The sequence below is a fragment of the Lytechinus variegatus genome, chromosome 3, assembly GCF_018143015.1.
Source record: "Lytechinus variegatus isolate NC3 chromosome 3, Lvar_3.0, whole genome shotgun sequence".
NCBI lineage: Eukaryota > Metazoa > Echinodermata > Echinoidea > Temnopleuroida > Toxopneustidae > Lytechinus > Lytechinus variegatus.
Window position 1 is genome coordinate 42,292,136 of NC_054742.1, and position 18,971 is coordinate 42,311,106.

The following is an 18,971-nucleotide window of genomic DNA, read 5'->3' on the forward strand; positions in this document are numbered from 1 at the left end:
GATTTCGAGGGCGACTTTAGGCAATTCCGGGGCGAATTCGCCGGCGCCCCCGTGTATTTTATTCGCTGGTAATAACCGCATTTATTGATTCATAGTCTTAGGCTCGTAGAATTGATTTTAAAGGGGAATCCAGCCTTGGCCATAAAATGTTGTGTTGGGAAGGAGCAAAATAAATTAAACAGAATGGTGAAAATTTGAAAGAAATCGGACAAGCAATAAGAAAGTTATAGCTGCTTAAAAATTGGGATCACTAATAGTATGTAAATTCCAAATTGGCAACTGGGTAAGTAAATTATGACAAGGGGCAAGGACAACTTTCCCATAGGCCATGTACTTTATTATCAGGGATTTGTGGTTTTCTCCTAAGTACCCGCTCGCCTGGGGCAGTAATCTAAATATAACCCAGGTGGTATATTGTTTAATGTCCTCATAAAAGAAAAATATAATTTGAAATAAAACTTTTGTGAACAATGACATTTTAGTCATAATATGCAGTGGAGTACATGAAAGAGAAGTCCTTGCCTTACATCACAATGACATCCCATATGCGGCCAATTTGAAGTCTCCATGAGTATAGTGATTACCAATATTTACAACTTTTAAAAATTTCTTGTTGTTTGTCCAATATTGTTCAAACTTTCACCTATCAACTTGTCTAATTTTTTTTTTTCTTATAAAAACATGTTTATATTTGGGTTGGATTCCCCTTTAAGCATGATGCCCCATTTTAGATTACTTTTAACCTTTGTCAAACAGCAAATCCAATTTTAAATCAAGATTTAACCATCTGATTGAGTCTTTTTTCAATAACGAAATGATGTGGTCTTAGTCTGATAATTTGTAATGTTAGTATTATGTTATTCCCCCCCCCCCCTTTTACTTGCTTGTAACCTCAAAGCATTACTGAAAATACCCACATGACTTCATTTAGGCAATTGTGATATTGTAATGTATACTCTTTGATATCTATTTTTGTAAAGTCAAGACTAATCTTTTCTCTCCTCAAAATTTCAGTGGTTTCTGAAAATGTTTCTACGGTAGTATCTGCCTATATAGTTTGTTGGTACTTCCTAACTCCTCAATATTCAAAACAAAATTTCATTGCTTTTCCTCTGATCCATCCTGCACATTTTGATACCAAATTTATGGTGGTGATCGGACCTACTGTTTAGGTGTCAGATTACGTTTACCAAACACATATCACTGAAATTTTGCTATTTCTCTATTTGATTGTGTATAACCCTATGGACATAATCATGAGCTTTTTCCAATTTATGTAAATACTTCTCGAGTAAGTATCATCATTGTAAAATACACTAAAAAAATTATCACAACCTATCTTTTTCTTTCAGGAATTGACGAGGGAGTGATGGAAGACATTTGTACCAAAAATTGCTATTCCTGAGGCTTTATTTAGTGAGAAATACCAAATATATTTCTCGCATAAATTAACATAAATTGATGTATTGAAAAGAATAAAAGGGCCTTTGTAAATTTAGCTACTGTATACAACTTTGTAGATTCCATAATCCTTCACCCTTTTACAAAATTTTGAGGCAATCGGGCGACCCGTGACCGAGATCTCAGAGGGGGGCTTCCCCCCCTCCCTGGTAATAACAAGCTTTGAAATACCCTGGGAGTATTAGGGTTAACTAATAATGGCTTTGATATATTTTTGTTGTAGATTATCCTGTTCCTTAAGGGATTCAGTGAGGTGGAACGTAAAAAGGTAGCAATGTTTACCAGCATCTTACTGACTGAAAACGAGGTAGATGCTAAATGCCTCCTAAATCTCTTCAATGATCATCTAGTCAAAGATGGTAAGTTTTTAACAGGTCATCCATTTGCACTACTTCAGTATCGCCAGCAGCGTAAATTCTTTCCTGATCTAACACAAGCATACATGTATGCAATGTAACCTTACAGAACTAACCATAATATATATTATCTAAATGGTGTGCTTTCATGAATTATTTAAATTGAGAGAAGATATCAGTACAGACTTTCAAGTGAATTTCATGGTGCATCATGGGTTTTCTTGTGCAATGTCAAAGATCATCAGACAAATGCTACTTAGCCTTTGCCTACACATGCAATGCAAATGACCTAAAGTTTTGACATATGATCACAATGTGGCAGAAAAGATCTGGTGATAATTTCAATATCATCAATCAAATTTACTTCAATAACTCCATACATCTACTTGATTTGCTAGTTCAGCCCTCTGGACTGCCATACCCGAATAGAACTCCCAAGGATTTAAAAAGCGCGAGCGCGCCCTCTCCCGTTCAGGCTTACTACCCATGATCACCGCGCAACTAGCGTCCATCTTCCTCTTTTGCTTTCGGCAAGCCACCTGTCAAGACGTGCTTAGATAAGTCTCCTAAGAGCTCAAATCTTTTTGAGCTTTGGTATATTATTTTCGCTTATCTGTGGTGCATTCTCCCTTTTAATTTCAATCTTTCCATTTGTGTGTAAGATTGTGTTCAGAATTTACACTTGGCGTGACTTTTTAGACGTGTTTTTGGTGACACTTAAATTGTTTTCTAACGTTTGAGTTCTCGTCGCGCCGCATCGCTAGCGCGTTCGCGAGGCACCGGGCTTGGCCTGCCTACGTGGCAGCAAGCCTTCACCACCTGTCATGGTTATTGTTCTTCACGTTCAAAGCGTGGTGGCTTTTGGTGCCGTTTTTGAATTAAATTCTAGACAGCCTCTACACTTTGTTGTCGATGGTGTTATTGTTATTTCTTTTTGCAGGTTGGGATCTTCAACTCTGTTCCTTCCTTGCTTTCTGGAATTGATTTATTAAGATTTTCGATTGATTATTGATTGATTAATTCTTCAATTCTCTTTCCTTTCTGTTCTGAATAAATTTCTTAATTGATATTTTATTCACAGGCGGATCTTAAAGCTCAATTCCTTTTTCCTTCTGTTCTGAATAAATTTCTTGATTGATATTTTATTCACAGGCGGATCTTAAAGCTCAATTCCTTTTCCTTCTGTTCTGAATAAATTTCTTGATTGATATTTTATTCACAGGCGGATCTTAAAGCTCAATTCCTTTTCCTTCTGTTCTGAATAAATTTCTTGATTGATATTTTATTCACAGGCGGATCCTAAAGCTCAATTCCTTTTCCTTTCTGTTCTGAATAAAATTCTTGATTAATATTTTATTCACAGACGCTTCGGGGATTGTTTAATTCGGCTTACGCAATTATACCTGATGATTGTTTGGTTATTCAATCCCCCTAAAAAAAAAAAAAAAAAAATTTTTGTTCTTTACAGGTGGGGTCTCCTTCCTGTTAGAAATTTTTTTGACCTGTCCCGGAATTGTTTTCTTCGTTCAATTCCCTCTTCCCTCCTAGTCTTATATATTTTTTTATTTCGACAGGCGGGCTCTACGATTCCCTTAGAGGATTTACTGTGTCGTTCTTCCTCTTGGAATCGTTACTAGAGACGTTCCTCCTTCCTCCTGTTCTGAATTTCTTTACCTTTCCACAGGAGGTTACTTTTTTTTTTTTTTTTTTTTCCTCTTGGAAATTATCGTAAAATTTCTCTTATCTAGGAATTATTTGTCTCTCAATCCCTTTTCTTCCTGCTCTGAAATGCTTGTTTTTGTGTTTCTTCGCAGGTGGAAACTTCTTTCTCTTCTGAACTTGCATTCATTTTTGAATTTTTGTTTCGAATTTTTCCTTCGGGCACAAAAAAAAAAGAGAATATAGTAGGGGAACCTTGTAGGAGTTCTTTTTTCAAAGTCTCCGACCTCCTTTTTATTTTCTTACAGGCAGATACCTAAACTATTCTTAGGTTCTTCTTCCTCCCTACCCCTCCCCTCTTGTTTTGTTCTGTTTGCTCAAACAAACTCCTTTTAGGAGGAGGGAAAGACCACTCCGGTCTCCACTTTTAATCTAAGCGAGATCTTTGTAAAAAAGAAAAAGAAAAAGAAAAATTCTTGTTTTTCCTTTTTCAGGGTAGAGAGAGGTATCTTTGAATGGGACTAACACAGCCCCAGAGGACCTGGTGCCCTCCACGGGGACCGTCCCGATTGCAAGTTACAGAAGTCGGCCGCCTCCAGGCGAGCAGGAGGGACGCCGCGGTGAGCGCCCAGCGGCGGTGAGTATGAGGGTGCGTCGATCAGCATTCCGAATTTGCGGTCGGATGCTAAGAGAAGGAAGGCCAAGACTGTGGTGCCACGGTCTCGGACAAAGGAAAAAGTGGTAGCCAAGGCTTCCAAGCCTAAACTAGGTCCTGCCGCCGCAGCACCCATAGGGCTATGCGACCCACCGGCTACCGGGTCACCAGAAGTCCGGAGGGAGAGTGCGGTTCTCTCCCCCCGGCACAGGTCAGGATCTCTGCCGTATAAGTCGTCCTCCGTTGACAGCATCGGGAGAGATCGCCCAGCCCCTGACCGCGAGAGGCGTCACACAGACTGTAACCACAATCTGATCGTGACCACAATCTGACCCCGTCAGATTCGGGTGAAGTTTCGTTGTTGGCGGCCGCCCTGCCAGGGGCGGCAAATCGTAAGAGATCACCCGTGCCTCTTGTGCCTTCTTCTGCTCCGGCCACGCCGGCGGAGCCCGCAAAATAAGAAGAAGAAGAAGAGGTCGAAGGAGAGGTCGGCCAGCCCTGTTGCCATGGGCATTCCTCCTTCAGACTCTCTTATCGGTGGCCAGATGTTACAGTCATACATGTTATGCTGCTATATTCTGCTACCGCGAGAGGCGTCACACATCGGGCTGTGACCACAATCTGACCCCGTCAGATTCGGGTGAAGTTTCATTGTCGGCGGCCGCCCTGCCAGGGGCGGCAAATCGTAAGAAATCACCCGTGCCTCTCATGCCTTCTTCTGCCCCGGCCACGCCGGCGGAGCCCGCAGAAAGAGAAGAAGAAGAAGAGGTCGAAGGAGAGGTTGGCCAGCCCTGCTGCCATGGGCGTTCCTCCTTCAGACCCTTGTGTCGGTGGTCAGATGTTACAGCTATTCATGCTGCTACATTCTGCTACCGCGAGAGGCGTCACACATCAGACTGTGACCACAATCTGACCCCGTCAGATTCGGGTGAAGTTTCGTTGTTGACGGCCGCCCTGCCAGGGGCGGCAAATCGTAAGAAATCACCCGTGCCTCTTGTGCCTTCTTCTGCCCCGGCCACACCGGCGGAGGCCGCGAAGAAGAAGAGGTCGAAGGTGAGGTCGGCCAGCCCTGTTGCCATGGGCGTCCCTCCTTCAGACCCTTGTGTCGGTGGTCAGATGTCACAGCTATTCATGCTGCTACATTCTGCTTTCGAGTAGTGCGGGTTCACCCCACCCTCGACGTCTACTCACCCCGCTGATGCCCCTGAGCATCAAGCGAGACAAGTGGGCAATAACCACCAGACACCCGGGAAATCCTCGAGCGATTCTGTTAAATCGCCAGCCAGTGCACCGACTAACCGGGTGCCCCAAGATCGCGTGTGCTTTCCAGCATTTTCGTCGATCTCAGAGCACGTGTCCCAGCCGACACGCGGGGCCACCCCGGCGCTTACTGGACAACCTCCCGGTTCAGTCCATAGAGCGAGACTCCCTTTACGAGGACAACCCCTATCCCGCGGGCGACTTTTCAGTAAGCGCTCAGGCGCTGCTTGACAAGTATCTACCTCACATCTACCCTCCGAGCGGGGGTATTGAGGAAGCAAGGGAGTCCATATTTTCTCGCCCCGCCTCTTCAGGCGCTCCGAGCTCAATCGGCCGAATTGGGGGTCTCGGAGAGTGACGGGGTCGCTCTAGACGAGGCGGCTCCTACGACGAGGAAGCCGCCAGCTCCGTGGGTGTAAACCCACCCCCGCTCTGCTGCTGCCCGGAAGCGCCAGGCTCCGGCGCCGCCGTCTCGAAATTTTCAAGCCTCTCGAGGCTAGCGAGAAGGCAGAGGCAGGGGGGGGGGGCGATTATTATGCAGGTACTCCCGAATTCGCCCTCTACGTCAAGCTCACATACGGCGACGACTCCTTCAGCGGTAACCCTCTCCATTCTTCCCCCTAAGCGGGCCCGTAGATTGGAGGTATGAATCTCTTACATACCGCATGCCGCACTTCTCTCGTGAGAATGTTTGGCTGCTTTGAGAGGACAACCTATCACGTCCGCGGACCGTCCGCCCAGGCGACGGGACCGTCGCTTTTCTGGCCTGAACCTCACTTTCTATTCGAAAGTAAGGGTGCCCTGTCTTACTTAGCTCCTACCCTTGCAACGCCAGAGTCAGGGCTATAGTACAGACACCCGTTCTCCAGCGATCGCCGCTGAAGAGAGGGCGACTCTGATATGAGCACCATCACCGCTCAGCGGTATGTCTCACTATCTCATAGCTCTCCGAGCTTATGAGTATGTATATCGGATCTGAATGTCACGGCGATTAAAAGTTCTCCTGTGCTTAATAATCGCTATGCCTTCACCACCCGATGCATTATGGTTATGTTAACCTATTTGTCTCGTATTCGGGCGGCTCGTACGAACCCTGCCCGAGCTGCCATCACCGGTCGTCCCCCGGACACCGCCGGCAGCACCCGCACCGAATACGTGGAAGGAATCAGCTTTTCATATGCTAGATATCCCTCCTGTTGACATTCACAGCTGTTCCCCGAGTCTTTCCCGGTTGGGTAAACATCATCTCGGAGGAAAGTAACCGCCGTACATCTCATGAGATTGTTGGCTATGTACGTGCGTTCAAACTTGTTTAAAGCCCCAGGATTCTCTGTCGGCATTCTATGCCTACTTTCTGGGCACACCCACCGTACCGGGTCGGCGAGTTCACACCAAACTGTACACCGCCAGACCATCGGTCGAGCTCTAACTGTTTATCTTATAGACTGCCCTCTATGTGGGTCAATCTTGCGGGCGTCTCCGCCGCTCCCTCCTTGTGCGGAGTGGTCTACGGTGGATGTCTTTACCGTGCCCGTTAGTCGAATCGGCTTCTTTCTTAGAAATTTTTTCACGGCACACTCGAGTCGCCCCGCATGCTGCTTTCATCCTCCTTCCATGCAAGGCATGTGGCCAGGGTCACCGCACGACCGAGGATGATGTAACAGTGGATGGATGTATGCTTATGCCTTCCTAACCACGATCACTACGACCCGCCTTCTCTCGGCCGACTGTGGATGAGCCTCTCCATGTAAGTGATTTACTTCACTGGAGTTCTTCTTTTAGAAATTTAGATTCTCATCCCCCGCTGCTTAGGGCGTCATTTTTGCCGCCCCCCCCCCCCCCCCCCGCAGCTTTTTGGAGCTCCTTATCTTACCGATATCGGACTGTTCCACGCTGCCGCAACCGGCGCCGGCGGTGCTCGCTCTTACGATCACCTGAGAAACAGGCCTTGTGACTGTTTTCATAAACAACTGGTTCTCACCGCAGACTGATGGAAATTTTGTGATTACTTCCTCAAGTCTCCTTCGCTTGTTTCTTCAAGCGAGGACTTCGACACTCTTAGCCAGTTTCCGTCCCTAACTTGATAGGACAGGGCCGTTGCTACCTCATTCGATTCCGTTGGGAATGTAACGGTTGAGGTATCATATCTGGCGATGTCTGTTCGTTTAGAGCATCTCTTGATGGTCGTTTACAGGTAATATCGTGACAGTTTTTTTTTTCGCCAGCTCCCTCTGGCGTACACTTGCTGCTGCTAGGGATTCCCCCGCCCAGCGGACAGCCATCGCAGCCTAGCCTCACGGGCTCTCTCGGCGATGGTGGCTTGAGCCAAGCCACCTCTTCCACCGCGGGCACTGCACCCTCAGATGGGTGCTTCAATCAGTATGGGAGAAAGGGGATCCTGAGTTCTCTCTCGATCACTCGGTCTAACATACTTTTGTCGTGATGTGTACCGCGCTGTATCCCTGACACGCCCGGTTGAGCTGTTTTGACCAGACTGCTCTATTCTACATAGGCAACATGTCCGCGGCATTCCTTATTAACAGGATGGCACTCAGTCGCTTTCTCGACCCTTGTCTGCCTTACGAGTGGTTTTCTTCCTAAATCCCTACTCTCCGTCGTTCCTGGTCCCCTTCGGACCGCTAGTAACTTTTTACCACAGCTCTCTATCAGAATTCTGCAGATTTCTGCCCTCACGCATTTGAGACAGATATCGAATTCTGGGCGTTTTCTCCCACGCGGAGGCTTCCCCTACAGAAATTTCCAAGCTTGCGGGAAGCGTGCGACTAGCTTGCGCAAGCTTGCGGCATGCTAGTAACTAGCATGCGGTTAGCTTAATAAGCGTGTGATATGCGTGCAGAGTAATAGTTAAGCGATCTTTTAGCGAGCAGGGACTGTTCGCTAGCATGCACTCGCTTATTAAGCGAGTGCCCTGCTAGTCGCATGCTAGTTACTAGCAAGCGGCACGCTTAAATTTCGGTAGGGGTTCTGAGATATCTCGCCTTCTCAGGTTGGTCGATTGATCACTTACTGAGCCTTAAAAGCTTCAGTTTTCCGATCACGATTCTTGTTGAAATTTTCAACAAATTTCGATTCTTACGCTCTAGTCAGCAGGTGATGTTGTTCTCCTGACACTAGGCCGAGGGCCCATGATACTTAGTATTCCTGAGTATACAGGGCATTCCTCTCGAGGACATTTTTGAGGGCCGCCTTTTGGCGCTCAACTAACTCCTTCACTTCTTTCTACTTGAAGGACATTCCGTCCAGCGAGGCGAGATTTGCTGCTTCGGCGCTTAAAGCAGCTGCGGCTTTTTCCCCCTCTTCCTAAATTTCGTTGTTTTTGTTTTTTCTTTTAAATTTTCTTAGGCTTACAATTGAAAACATGCCTCCCTACGGTTTGAGTCCGTGCTGGTCTAGCAAATCAAGTAGATGTATGGAGTTATTGAAGTAAATTATGAAAATACTTACCTGATTTTCTTATTTACGAGATAACTCATACATCTACTTGATACCCTCCCACCGACCCTCCGCCTTGCGTAGCAACATGTTTCAACGTATGGGCTTGCGAAAGGTGAGGAAGATGGACGCTAGTTGCGCGGTGATCATGGGTAGTAAGCCTGAACGGGAGAGGGCGCGCTCGCGCTTTTTAAATCCTTGGGAGTTCTATTCGGGTATGGCAGTCCAGAGGGCTGAACTAGCAAATCAAGTAGATGTATGAGTTATCTCGTAAATAAGAAAATCAGGTAAGTATTTTCATAATCTGTTTTTAAAAAGAATTACCTATTTCAAAACTCATAAGCAGTGATTATCATGAATTGATAGTGTTTATAAAAGTTTCTGTACATGAATATTTCTTTGTAGAGTGAAATTCAGGATAATTTTTTTTGTAAGATAGTACAGCATATTGTCGAAGTAATCACATCTACATGTGCCATTTACAGTGAATTTAGTTATTTTTACTCTTGTTGATTTAATTTGAAAAAAATCTTGTTTTCTGGACTTATTCGAATTGAGAAAATGTTTCATATCTGATCATTGATGCTTCTTGAGCTTGTCTGATTTTGTGGGTGTAAAATTCTGTTCGTGATTTGACATGATGAAACATTGTCTTTGAAGAGTAATTCTAGATGATTGGATTTTTTTTTCATTAGTAATTGACCTTTTTTAGGAATCACTTCTGCTTGTTACTGTGATGTTCTTAGTATAAATAATGAGAAGATTATGAGTGGTGTTCAATTTATAGTTACATTTATTTGCAGGTATCGCCTTGCAGTTTGCAGTGGATATGTTTGCAGTATGGTTGAAGGAAAAGGATATGGCCAGCATCGCTGGGGTGCTGAGTAAGGCACAACTTGACAACAGACTATTGGTATGTAAGGGCAATTTACCAGCATATATGTATCAAAATAATGTAATTATTTTGTATAGGATATATTGTTGACCAACTTCAAAGAAGTTTTCATGTTTTCTATTTTTCTATTTCTTAAATGATGTATCATAATTATTTAGATCCAATTCACCAAGCTCTTCGGTATGTGAAGAAATATTTAGTTCTGATTGCATATGTGAATAAATGGAGGAAATTATCTCGAATTGATTTTGAAATGCTGTTTATATTGCACCTATATGTAAGAACTGGGGCCTGTTGCAGAAAGAGTTGCAATCAATCGCAACTCTAAAAATCATGCGCAACTTGATTTTCAACCAATCAACAGCGCGCATTTGGGACTTGCGATTGATTTTTTGACTTGCGTTTAAACGCAACTCTTTCTGCAACGGCCCCCATGGGGCCGTTGCAGAAAGAGTTGGGGTGGTATTTTGAGGTCATTTTGCTTCAAAAATATTTTCTTTTAAAATGAAAAAATTAAATTGATATTCTGAGAGGACATATTATCTCTCAGATAAAGTATATGACAGAGCTGTGTCTGCGTAGAAATATCCATTGCATATCTAACTACTGCAACGCGTATTATGTGCTTGCGCCCATGTCACTTTGAAAAAAACCTTAGAAATAGGATGGGGGCTATTTATCTCTGTGACGTTCATTTCAGCAATATTTCTTTGTGAATTAGCTCCAAATGTTGAAATAAAAAAAAGAAAAATTATGTAGTTATTGAGAGTAACACGTTGATTTTCCTGTAGAATTAGGAATCATGTCATAAGATTTTTCTTGACTAATATTGTCTTTGAAATGATGCTTAAAATGATGTGAAATTGATATGTAAAAAAAAAGATGAGAGTATTGTCATTTTTGTGCCGAAGTGATGATGTCAGTTGCCAAGGTCTCATGGTGGCCTGGTTCTAAACAAATGAACCCGGAATGAAAGCATGTGTTTTTTGCAGGAGAAAATGGCTGCTATCGGAATGATCGCTTGCAACCTGATTTTCAGACGAGCCAAAATGTGTGCAGACGAATGTCGGGAGCGACTCTGTTTAGAACCAGCCCGCCATGACACCATGGCAACTGACATCACACTTTGGTACTCTATAGGCGCTGCTCTTTCAACTTTTCCAACCACTTTTCAAAATGTCTGCCGAACTGGCCCCAATGGTTTCAGCTGTTTTTTTTTTTATATATATCTTTAATGCAAGAACACAGGAACAATCCTTTGTATTGGAACAGTTTTCTTAAATATGAAAAAGTGAAAGTTGACGATGATTTATTTTTTACATCCTCTACTTTAGCACAACTTGTGTTTATTGTGAAAAGTTACTAATTATTTAATTCCTTTAGATGTTAAGTAAATGAAAATTCTTGTTACCTATTTTTCTCTCCTTAGGAACTTATGCCAATATCAAAGAGAAGTGAAGCCAACTTTGAAAATATTTTCACAGAAGCGGGTTTGACTGATTTTGCAAAGTATCAGGTAGGAAATACTTTTGTTTTGTGAATAAAAGAAATGTTGATGGCCTTCCTTTTCAATATTAAGGGAATTCATTGGTTGGTGTAAACAGTAGGGACAGTGATTTTCCGTTTCAAAAAATTGCCTGTTCCGTTTCAGAAAATCTTAAATTCCTTTTGAGCATGTCAGAAAACGGAAATTCCGTTTCCCCATAGACTTTGTGTACAGAAAAAAAATCAACGATTCCATTTACCCATTCAGTAACAGTAACAACGCTCACGCTGGTCAAAATTTGTATCTGCCACTGTACCAACAACGCAGTAGAATCCGCTCTAATCGGATCTACGCAGGTACAAAAAATGTTTTTACGAACATAACTAGCATGAATAAATCCTCACCTTTCACATATTTAGCCTCATTTTGCGTATGAATTAAGTTTTATCAATAATTTGGGGTTTTTTGGACATCGTTTTGAGCAGTCAACGATTTCATCCTATTCGCCATTTTGGATTTGAAGATCGTGCTGTTATCTTCAAACGTAGAGGGGAGCAACACATGATCTGCATGTGAATGTGTTCGATATGGCCGTGCAGCCGGGAAGGGCGAGGGGTACGATCGAGTGAAGAGCAGTCACGATGTTTGGATTTAGAAATTTTGTAGTGAAGTGAGATCTTGTTTTGTGGCCATTTAATATTCGTATTTTGTTTAGATTTTGGAGTAATTTTTGTTGCTATTTTGTGTATTCTGAGGAAAACTATGTTTTCCGTGATTTTCCGTTTGAAATGCCACTTTCCGTTTCTATAGGCCATTTCCGTGAATTCAGTCCGTTTTCCACGATCGTGGAAAATCACTCCCTAAAACAGATGGTAAAATATTATGTTTACAAATTGTTTGGCAGAACGAGTTGTCTCTAAACGAAGCAGAAAAATATGAGAAAAGCATTTTAACCACCGACACCTGAATGTTGTACCCTGTGACGCCACACACGAGCAGCCCCTCCCCCCATGCGTCGTTGGATACAGATTCCACAAATGCTGCTCTTATAGATCAGAATTAAAAATCTTCCCTGTATCCAACACACTACAAGCTTATATTTTATTGTTAAATGCAGATGTTTTTCTCTTCAAATTTGGTTTCTTTTTGTCCTAGTTGGTTTGGATGTATCTCAATTTCCAGCTGAAATTTTATGAATTGAATATAAAGATTTTTAATTGCTGTGTAATTGATTTTTTTAAAAAGAAATGTAATTATTCACTTTATATTTTATCTATGAAGAGGGCTAGAGCTCATGCTGAAAGCAAGAAGCAACTGTACAAAGAACTTTCTGAGATCTTCGAAGAATCCGGAGACATAAAAGAGGTATATATCACATTCCTTTCATTATTCATATTAGTATTACCTTGACAAAGGTTTAGGGGCTGTTGAATAAAAGGTGATTTGTATTAGACCGAATGTAGTCTCAATATGTTCTATTAGATAATTAACTAGAGAAAGATATGGAATTTGTATTCATTGCAGGCTCATGTACCAGACTGGAGTAGCCTCAAATAGAGAGTTGGATTAGGACTGTTAATGAGATTAATGCATCATTTGAGCCTTATATGGCTTTATCAGCATTCACATAGATAAAGTACATGAGTGAAGTTGCATCTTAAATTTCAACTATTTAATCTTTTGTATGTTTGAATTAGATTGAGCATATATTGTTATTATTTTGTTAGATACAAAGTGTGATCCAGGAAACTATGAAGAAGAATGATTTCACTGGCAAGGACATCATTGCTGTGGTAAGTATTGTTTAATGACCATGAAAAAGTTGTAGATGGGCAATTCCGTAAAATAATCAACCTTTTTATACATCCGACCCCCATTTTTGTCTCGCCCACCAGAGGTGAAGGCGAGACTTAGGGATCCAAATGACGTCCGTCCGTCACAAATCTAATGACACATAACTCCACAACCATAAGTCACTTTTCAACCAACTTGGATAGTAGATGGACTTAGGGGACGTGCATCTTATGCTGCAGTCGGAGGTCACATGGTAAGGTCAAAGGTCATTTTCAGGTTCACGTTAAAGTTTACATGCAGACTCTCTTACGACATAACTCCGCAACCATAAGTCACTTTACTACCAAACGTGGATGGTAGATGGACTTGGGGGACGTGCATGTTAGGTTGCAGTCGGAGGTCACATGGTAAGGTCAAAGGTCATCTTCAGGTTTACATTAAAGTTTACGTGCAAGGCTTTTATGACAAGTGTTATTCTATCCCAGTCATTTCACAATGAAGTTTCGATAGAATTCTGTTGCGTGCCCTCGCAAATCACGATATTTCTGGTCATTTTCTTAAGTGGGCGAGACACAAAATCGCTTTTGCCTTGTTCTCAAGTTTTACTTCACTTCATAACAGAATCTGTCATGGTCAGCTTATAGAAAACTGAAACAATCAACAACTGACCATGTCATGGTCATTTGAGAGCATGAAAGACTGTTAAAGGAACCAGAAATCAGAGACGGAAAATTTCATGAAGGTCCCACATATATGGTGTAGGACGTACACATTTTATGGAATTGTCCAGAAGTGAATGATGAGTGAGAATATTTCTTACAAGCACATTTCTAGGCCCAGTATAGGGCTATGACGTGTTCATGACTATTCATGAATTTATCCATTCAGCAAGTATTTCTTTTACTATTTGGTCCATTAATTAATAGAAAACAACAAATATTTCACTCATGTACAATCAGCTGGTTGTTACAGTAGCCTACAGCTCTGCACTGCTATGGAGCTTCTCAATCTTTACATACATGATCATTACTTTTGAATATTTGTGCAATTTCAATGAGCAAAGTCACAGTAATTATAATGTATGCTTGAAATTTACGGTATTCATTCTGCCTTGAGAACCCCCCCCCCCCCCCCCCGACTGATTTGGGCAATAATGAGAGAAAATACATCACAATTCCCGTGATAGAGATATAGTGTGCCAGCCTGTATATTGTATGCACTGTTTAAGACACAAGCAAACCATAACCAAATTTTGCATGCATGCTAGCTTCGCAATCTCCATTGCAACACTAATTAATCGTTCATCACCCTGAAGACCTACAAAAACTTGTGTCAGAAACCCTGTCAGCTAAGTTAATATGAATGCATCAAGATTATATGTGTAGATATACAAAAGCACATTTTAGTGATTTTGTATATAATTGATGTATTTGTGTATCATTTATATTGTCATGTTTCATCAGCTCTGGAAGGTTATGATGAACTCCCATGAATGGCCGAAAAAAGAGGAGCTTATTCCAGAACAAGTTGGACGATGCTTCAAGGTAATTAACCTAAACCACATGTCAAGTGCTGTTCTTTATTAATCTTGCAGCTTATGGTCACTGGGGTGTTGAGACCAAAAATCTCAAGTTTTTGGGGAAAAATCAATGTTGATGGAGTTTTGTTCTTACTATCCTAGCTTTTGAGCTTAAAATTGAGACTACCACTACATTTCAAAGGCAAGGTTCTCATTTTACATACCTTCATTTTTGTGGTAACCCAATGTTTTCACACTTCTAAACATTAGCGTCATTCCATCGTGCAGGTGCAAGGAAAAAAAGTATGCATCGACTGTGAACAACAGTTGTTAATCCATAGATCAGATTTTATGTATGTTTGATTATTATGATTATTATGATTATTTCAATACTAGTGATGAGCATGCAATTTATCATATTTCTGCCATATTTATCAAAACAAAAACCTAGTTAAAATCTTTTGCAAATTTTTGGAAACAGTTGAAGCCTTACGGTTAACTGATCAATAGTCAGCTGCTCAAATACTCAATGTAGATATCAGCATATGGGAATCATTGTCTGAATAATATTAAATGTTTTAGTGGATTTATTCTTGTTATCTTGCAGAAATACATGCCACTATTCAAGACCTTTGTTAATAATGAACGCACTGAAGCTGAACTTTTGCTGAAGATGCAGGCAAGTTTACTCTCATGTAATAACAATTTAGTAATTCAACGAATATACCCAAGCCATCGAGGCTACACTGCCAAGGATCCTGATGATCAGTATGGCAAAGATGTTTTTATTTGGTTTCTTGTTTCGTTTTGGTAATTGTAAACCAATTATACGCATAAATCTGTTTTAGGATGAAGATGTGCATGACATATTAACTGAATGTCTTTGATTAAGGTAATATTGTACTAAGTCTGAATAAATTTTACAGATATGTACAAGGCACCACTTAAATGATCATGGCTTCTTTTGTATTTTTTTTTGTGAGAGATAATATGCCTTCTTTTGATGTACAATTCTCAGCGCTTCAATTAATATTTTGAAGAAAGGAGTTTAGACAAATGAATGTCTGTGGTGGTGCAGTCTAGTGGTTAGAGTATTGGACTCACGATTGTGAAGTTGTGACTTTGAATGCCCACTCTGCCATTGTCTCCACTAAAATAAAAAGACCATAGAGTAACTTCTTTTGTCTATAAGGTCAGTTATTATGACGAATTAACTTTGATGAAAAAAATTGTTTCTGTTGTAATTGGTTACATAGTATCTTGACATTATGTAGCAGAAAGTTGTCCTGACGAGTTCCTATGATAGTTACCATATTAGAAACAAAAATTACTTTGAAGATAATAGTTCTTCAGTTTTTTTTATCTCGCATGAACGAAATTCGGCAGAGACCTAGTAATCACTTCTGTTAGTCTTACAAAAATGTTGAAGTTTTTGTTCAACTTGCTCTCATTTCTTTATTTCTGCATAAACTATGTTCATACTTGGTGCATATGATCCTGGGGTAATTCCACATCTCAGCCCATGAGAATGATGTGTCAAAGGTCATCTATGGGTCAAATGATATAAGGTCATGTTAATTTTTTTTTAAAGCTTTTGTTCAATTTATTTTTTTGTTTTTTCTTTATTTCTCCATCAATTTTGATCACACTTGGTTCAAGCGATCATTTGGTAATAATACCACATGCATGTTGGTGAGGATGACGGGGTCAAAGGTCATTTAAGGGTCAAAGGTCACGTATTTGTTCAAAATGTTCACTTTTTTATTTCTGCATCAATTGTGTTTACACTTGGTAAAATGATCCTGGGTAATGATGGGGTCAAAGGTCATCTAGGGTCAAAAGATCATATTGCATATTTTATTGATTGCAAAATCAGGCGAGACTCATGGTTCGTAAATCACCTTGTGGTAATAGTTAAACTGTGATTTCATGTAAAAGGGAATCGCTTTACCATATGGGGCCTGTTGCAGAAAGAGTTGTGTTTAAACGCAAGTCAAAATATCAAGCGCAATACTAGAAGGCGGGTGCTTTGATTGCAACTCTTTCTGCAACGGACCCCAGGTGTGGTGTGTGTATGTTGCCTGCAAAATTGGCTGAAAATCAAGTTGCGCTAGATTTTTTGAGTTGCGTTTGATTGCAACTCTTTCTGCAACGGACCCCAGGTATGGTGTGTATATGTTCCCTGCAAAATTAGAAGCACTACTGAGATATATGTAGCTTGCAATAAGATGAGAATTTTGTTAAATTGAATTGACATCACTAGAAAGTTGTCCAATCTTTAGCTATTCAAATGATGTATGTTTTTATTTTACAGGAATACTGTCATGCTAATATGAGGAAAATGTTCAGCAAGATGGTCACCTGGTTTTATTCATGTAAGTTATTTTTTTAAGTATTTGATATTATAGTTAAGAAGTATTTAGGACAAAAGTTGATTGACTGATAACAGCATAAAAATCAAAATGGTCCACTTTGACATGATCTGGGTTTACTCTGAATTTAGAACACCTTTGCTGTGCAGGTAATTTAAGAGTCAAATAAGCGAATTATTCACTTCAATCCTAACCCAAATTCAGTCCTCCATACCCCAGCTCATTCTGTTGGGAGAGTAAACTCTGATCATGTTATAGTAGCATTTATTCCTTACAAGAAGAACAAAATGGCCACATTCAGACAAAGATATATTGATGTTACGTTTTGATTAATTCATGCAAGAAATTTGAGAAGCCCTGCATGTTAATCTTTTTTGCATGGTATCACTTGGCTATAATTTTGAAAATGTTATTGAAATTTAGTTCTTAAACTGATTAATTGTCAAAGTCTGACTCTGTTAGTGAGTCATGTATTTCTCTATTTCAGTGGCTACCGGTATGGAGGAAAATGAATCACTGATTGGCAGCATCACTTGGCCACATCAGTCAGTTTTTCTTGGTCCTAATCAATAGGAACCTAATTTTAAGCAATCAGAAGAACACATTCTAGACTTGTGTGTTATTCTATGAGTTGTGTTTGAAGCACATGTTTCTGCAACCGGCCTATGACCTTCTCTTTCTTTTTTGCTTTAATCTGTTATAGCCGATGTACTGTCTGAAGATGAGATTCTGAAGTGGTACAAGTGTAACAACAATCTCAAGGGAAAGGCCTACTTCAATGAACAGATGAAGAAATTTGTTGATTGGCTTAACACTGCTGAAGAAGGTATGTATTTACTTGAAAAAAAAACTTTCTTTCATCAGCAATAAGATCATAAGAGTGAAATTAATTGGCATTACAGACCTCCTAGGAAGTAACGTTATTATATTCAGCTGCTAATGGCACGAGAGAAACAATATGCACTTTTTGTTGATGTAACTAAATATTTGGTTTCCCATGTATGATATCTACGACTATGCATGATCTACCATATTTCAGCTAAGTCTTGCTTTATAGCAAGCTAATTTTCACCACCTTTGAAATGTTATTGAACTAGTCTCAAAATTTATATAAACATAGAAAACAGTAGGAACATTTGTAATCCATATCATCTCTGGCTAGACTTGTTTGGATGTGAAAGATACACCACCCCCCCCCCCCCCTCCTAAGCAAGTTTTTACTATGTTCTGGAGAATTTTGATAAAACAGGGCCAAAAGTGTGAAAGGTTGTAGCATCTGCAAATTTTTAACAAAAGCATTCAGTGTATCATGGTCATGGGAACCTCATTAAGATATTTTCAAATGGTAATGAAATATTCTTCAATTGAGAAAATGTAATTGTCACGGACTTCATATTTTTGTCATAAAAAGGATTTGATTAATAGAAGCTCAATATTATACCTATTTGTATTCTCTATTTATATTCCCTGTCAATGTAGAATCTGATGAAGATGATGATGAGGATGAAGAAGAGGACCAAGATCAAGAAGAAAAATAGACCTTGAGCGTTTCAATGCCTTATTCCAAATGTCATACTGTTATCATGTATCACCTGTAATTTGATATTGCATTTGACCCAAAATCCTCAAATAGTATTAAATTGAGGCTTCCGTTGCAATTGCTTCTAGTTTATTTCAGGAAGCCTTTTGTCTTATTCCTTAAAGGGAAATTCACCCTGACAACAAAATTATTGTAAAAATTGTCAGAAAAAATTATGAAAAATATTGCCAAAGGTTTTAGAAAAACCCATCAAGAATTAAAAAGTTATTAGAATTTTAATTATTTCATTTGTGACGTCATATGTGAGCAGCATTTCTACATAGCGAATGGTAAAAAAAAATCAATGCAATGTCATTTTCTCAAAAAATTGAAAATGGTTTTTACTGTACCTTTTGTATATCAAAAGACAAATCATTTCACACCCAATCATGAAGAGAAAACAAACAAGTCGTCAGGAACCATAAAAAAAATATTTGTGTATCTTATATTACCTAGCATATGGGGCAGCTGCTCATTTATGA

At 40.4% G+C, this 18,971-nt stretch overlaps 1 protein-coding gene across 1 annotated transcript in view; it reads left to right on the forward strand.

The window, feature by feature from the left end:
• LOC121411067 (basic leucine zipper and W2 domain-containing protein 1-like) overlaps positions 1 to 18,629 on the forward strand; it is a 30,726-nt gene extending 12,097 nt beyond the window's left edge. The window contains exons 6-15 of the mRNA XM_041603554.1: positions 1,685 to 1,820; positions 9,648 to 9,757; positions 11,169 to 11,255; positions 12,507 to 12,590; positions 12,953 to 13,018; positions 14,483 to 14,563; positions 15,146 to 15,217; positions 16,853 to 16,913; positions 17,614 to 17,736; positions 18,390 to 18,629. Coding sequence (XP_041459488.1) covers positions 1,685 to 1,820; positions 9,648 to 9,757; positions 11,169 to 11,255; positions 12,507 to 12,590; positions 12,953 to 13,018; positions 14,483 to 14,563; positions 15,146 to 15,217; positions 16,853 to 16,913; positions 17,614 to 17,736; positions 18,390 to 18,448 — 879 coding nt within the window. The 3' untranslated portion in view covers positions 18,449 to 18,629. The remainder of the gene's footprint in view (positions 1 to 1,684; positions 1,821 to 9,647; positions 9,758 to 11,168; positions 11,256 to 12,506; positions 12,591 to 12,952; positions 13,019 to 14,482; positions 14,564 to 15,145; positions 15,218 to 16,852; positions 16,914 to 17,613; positions 17,737 to 18,389) is intronic.
• The last annotated feature ends 342 nt before the right edge of the window (positions 18,630 to 18,971 follow it).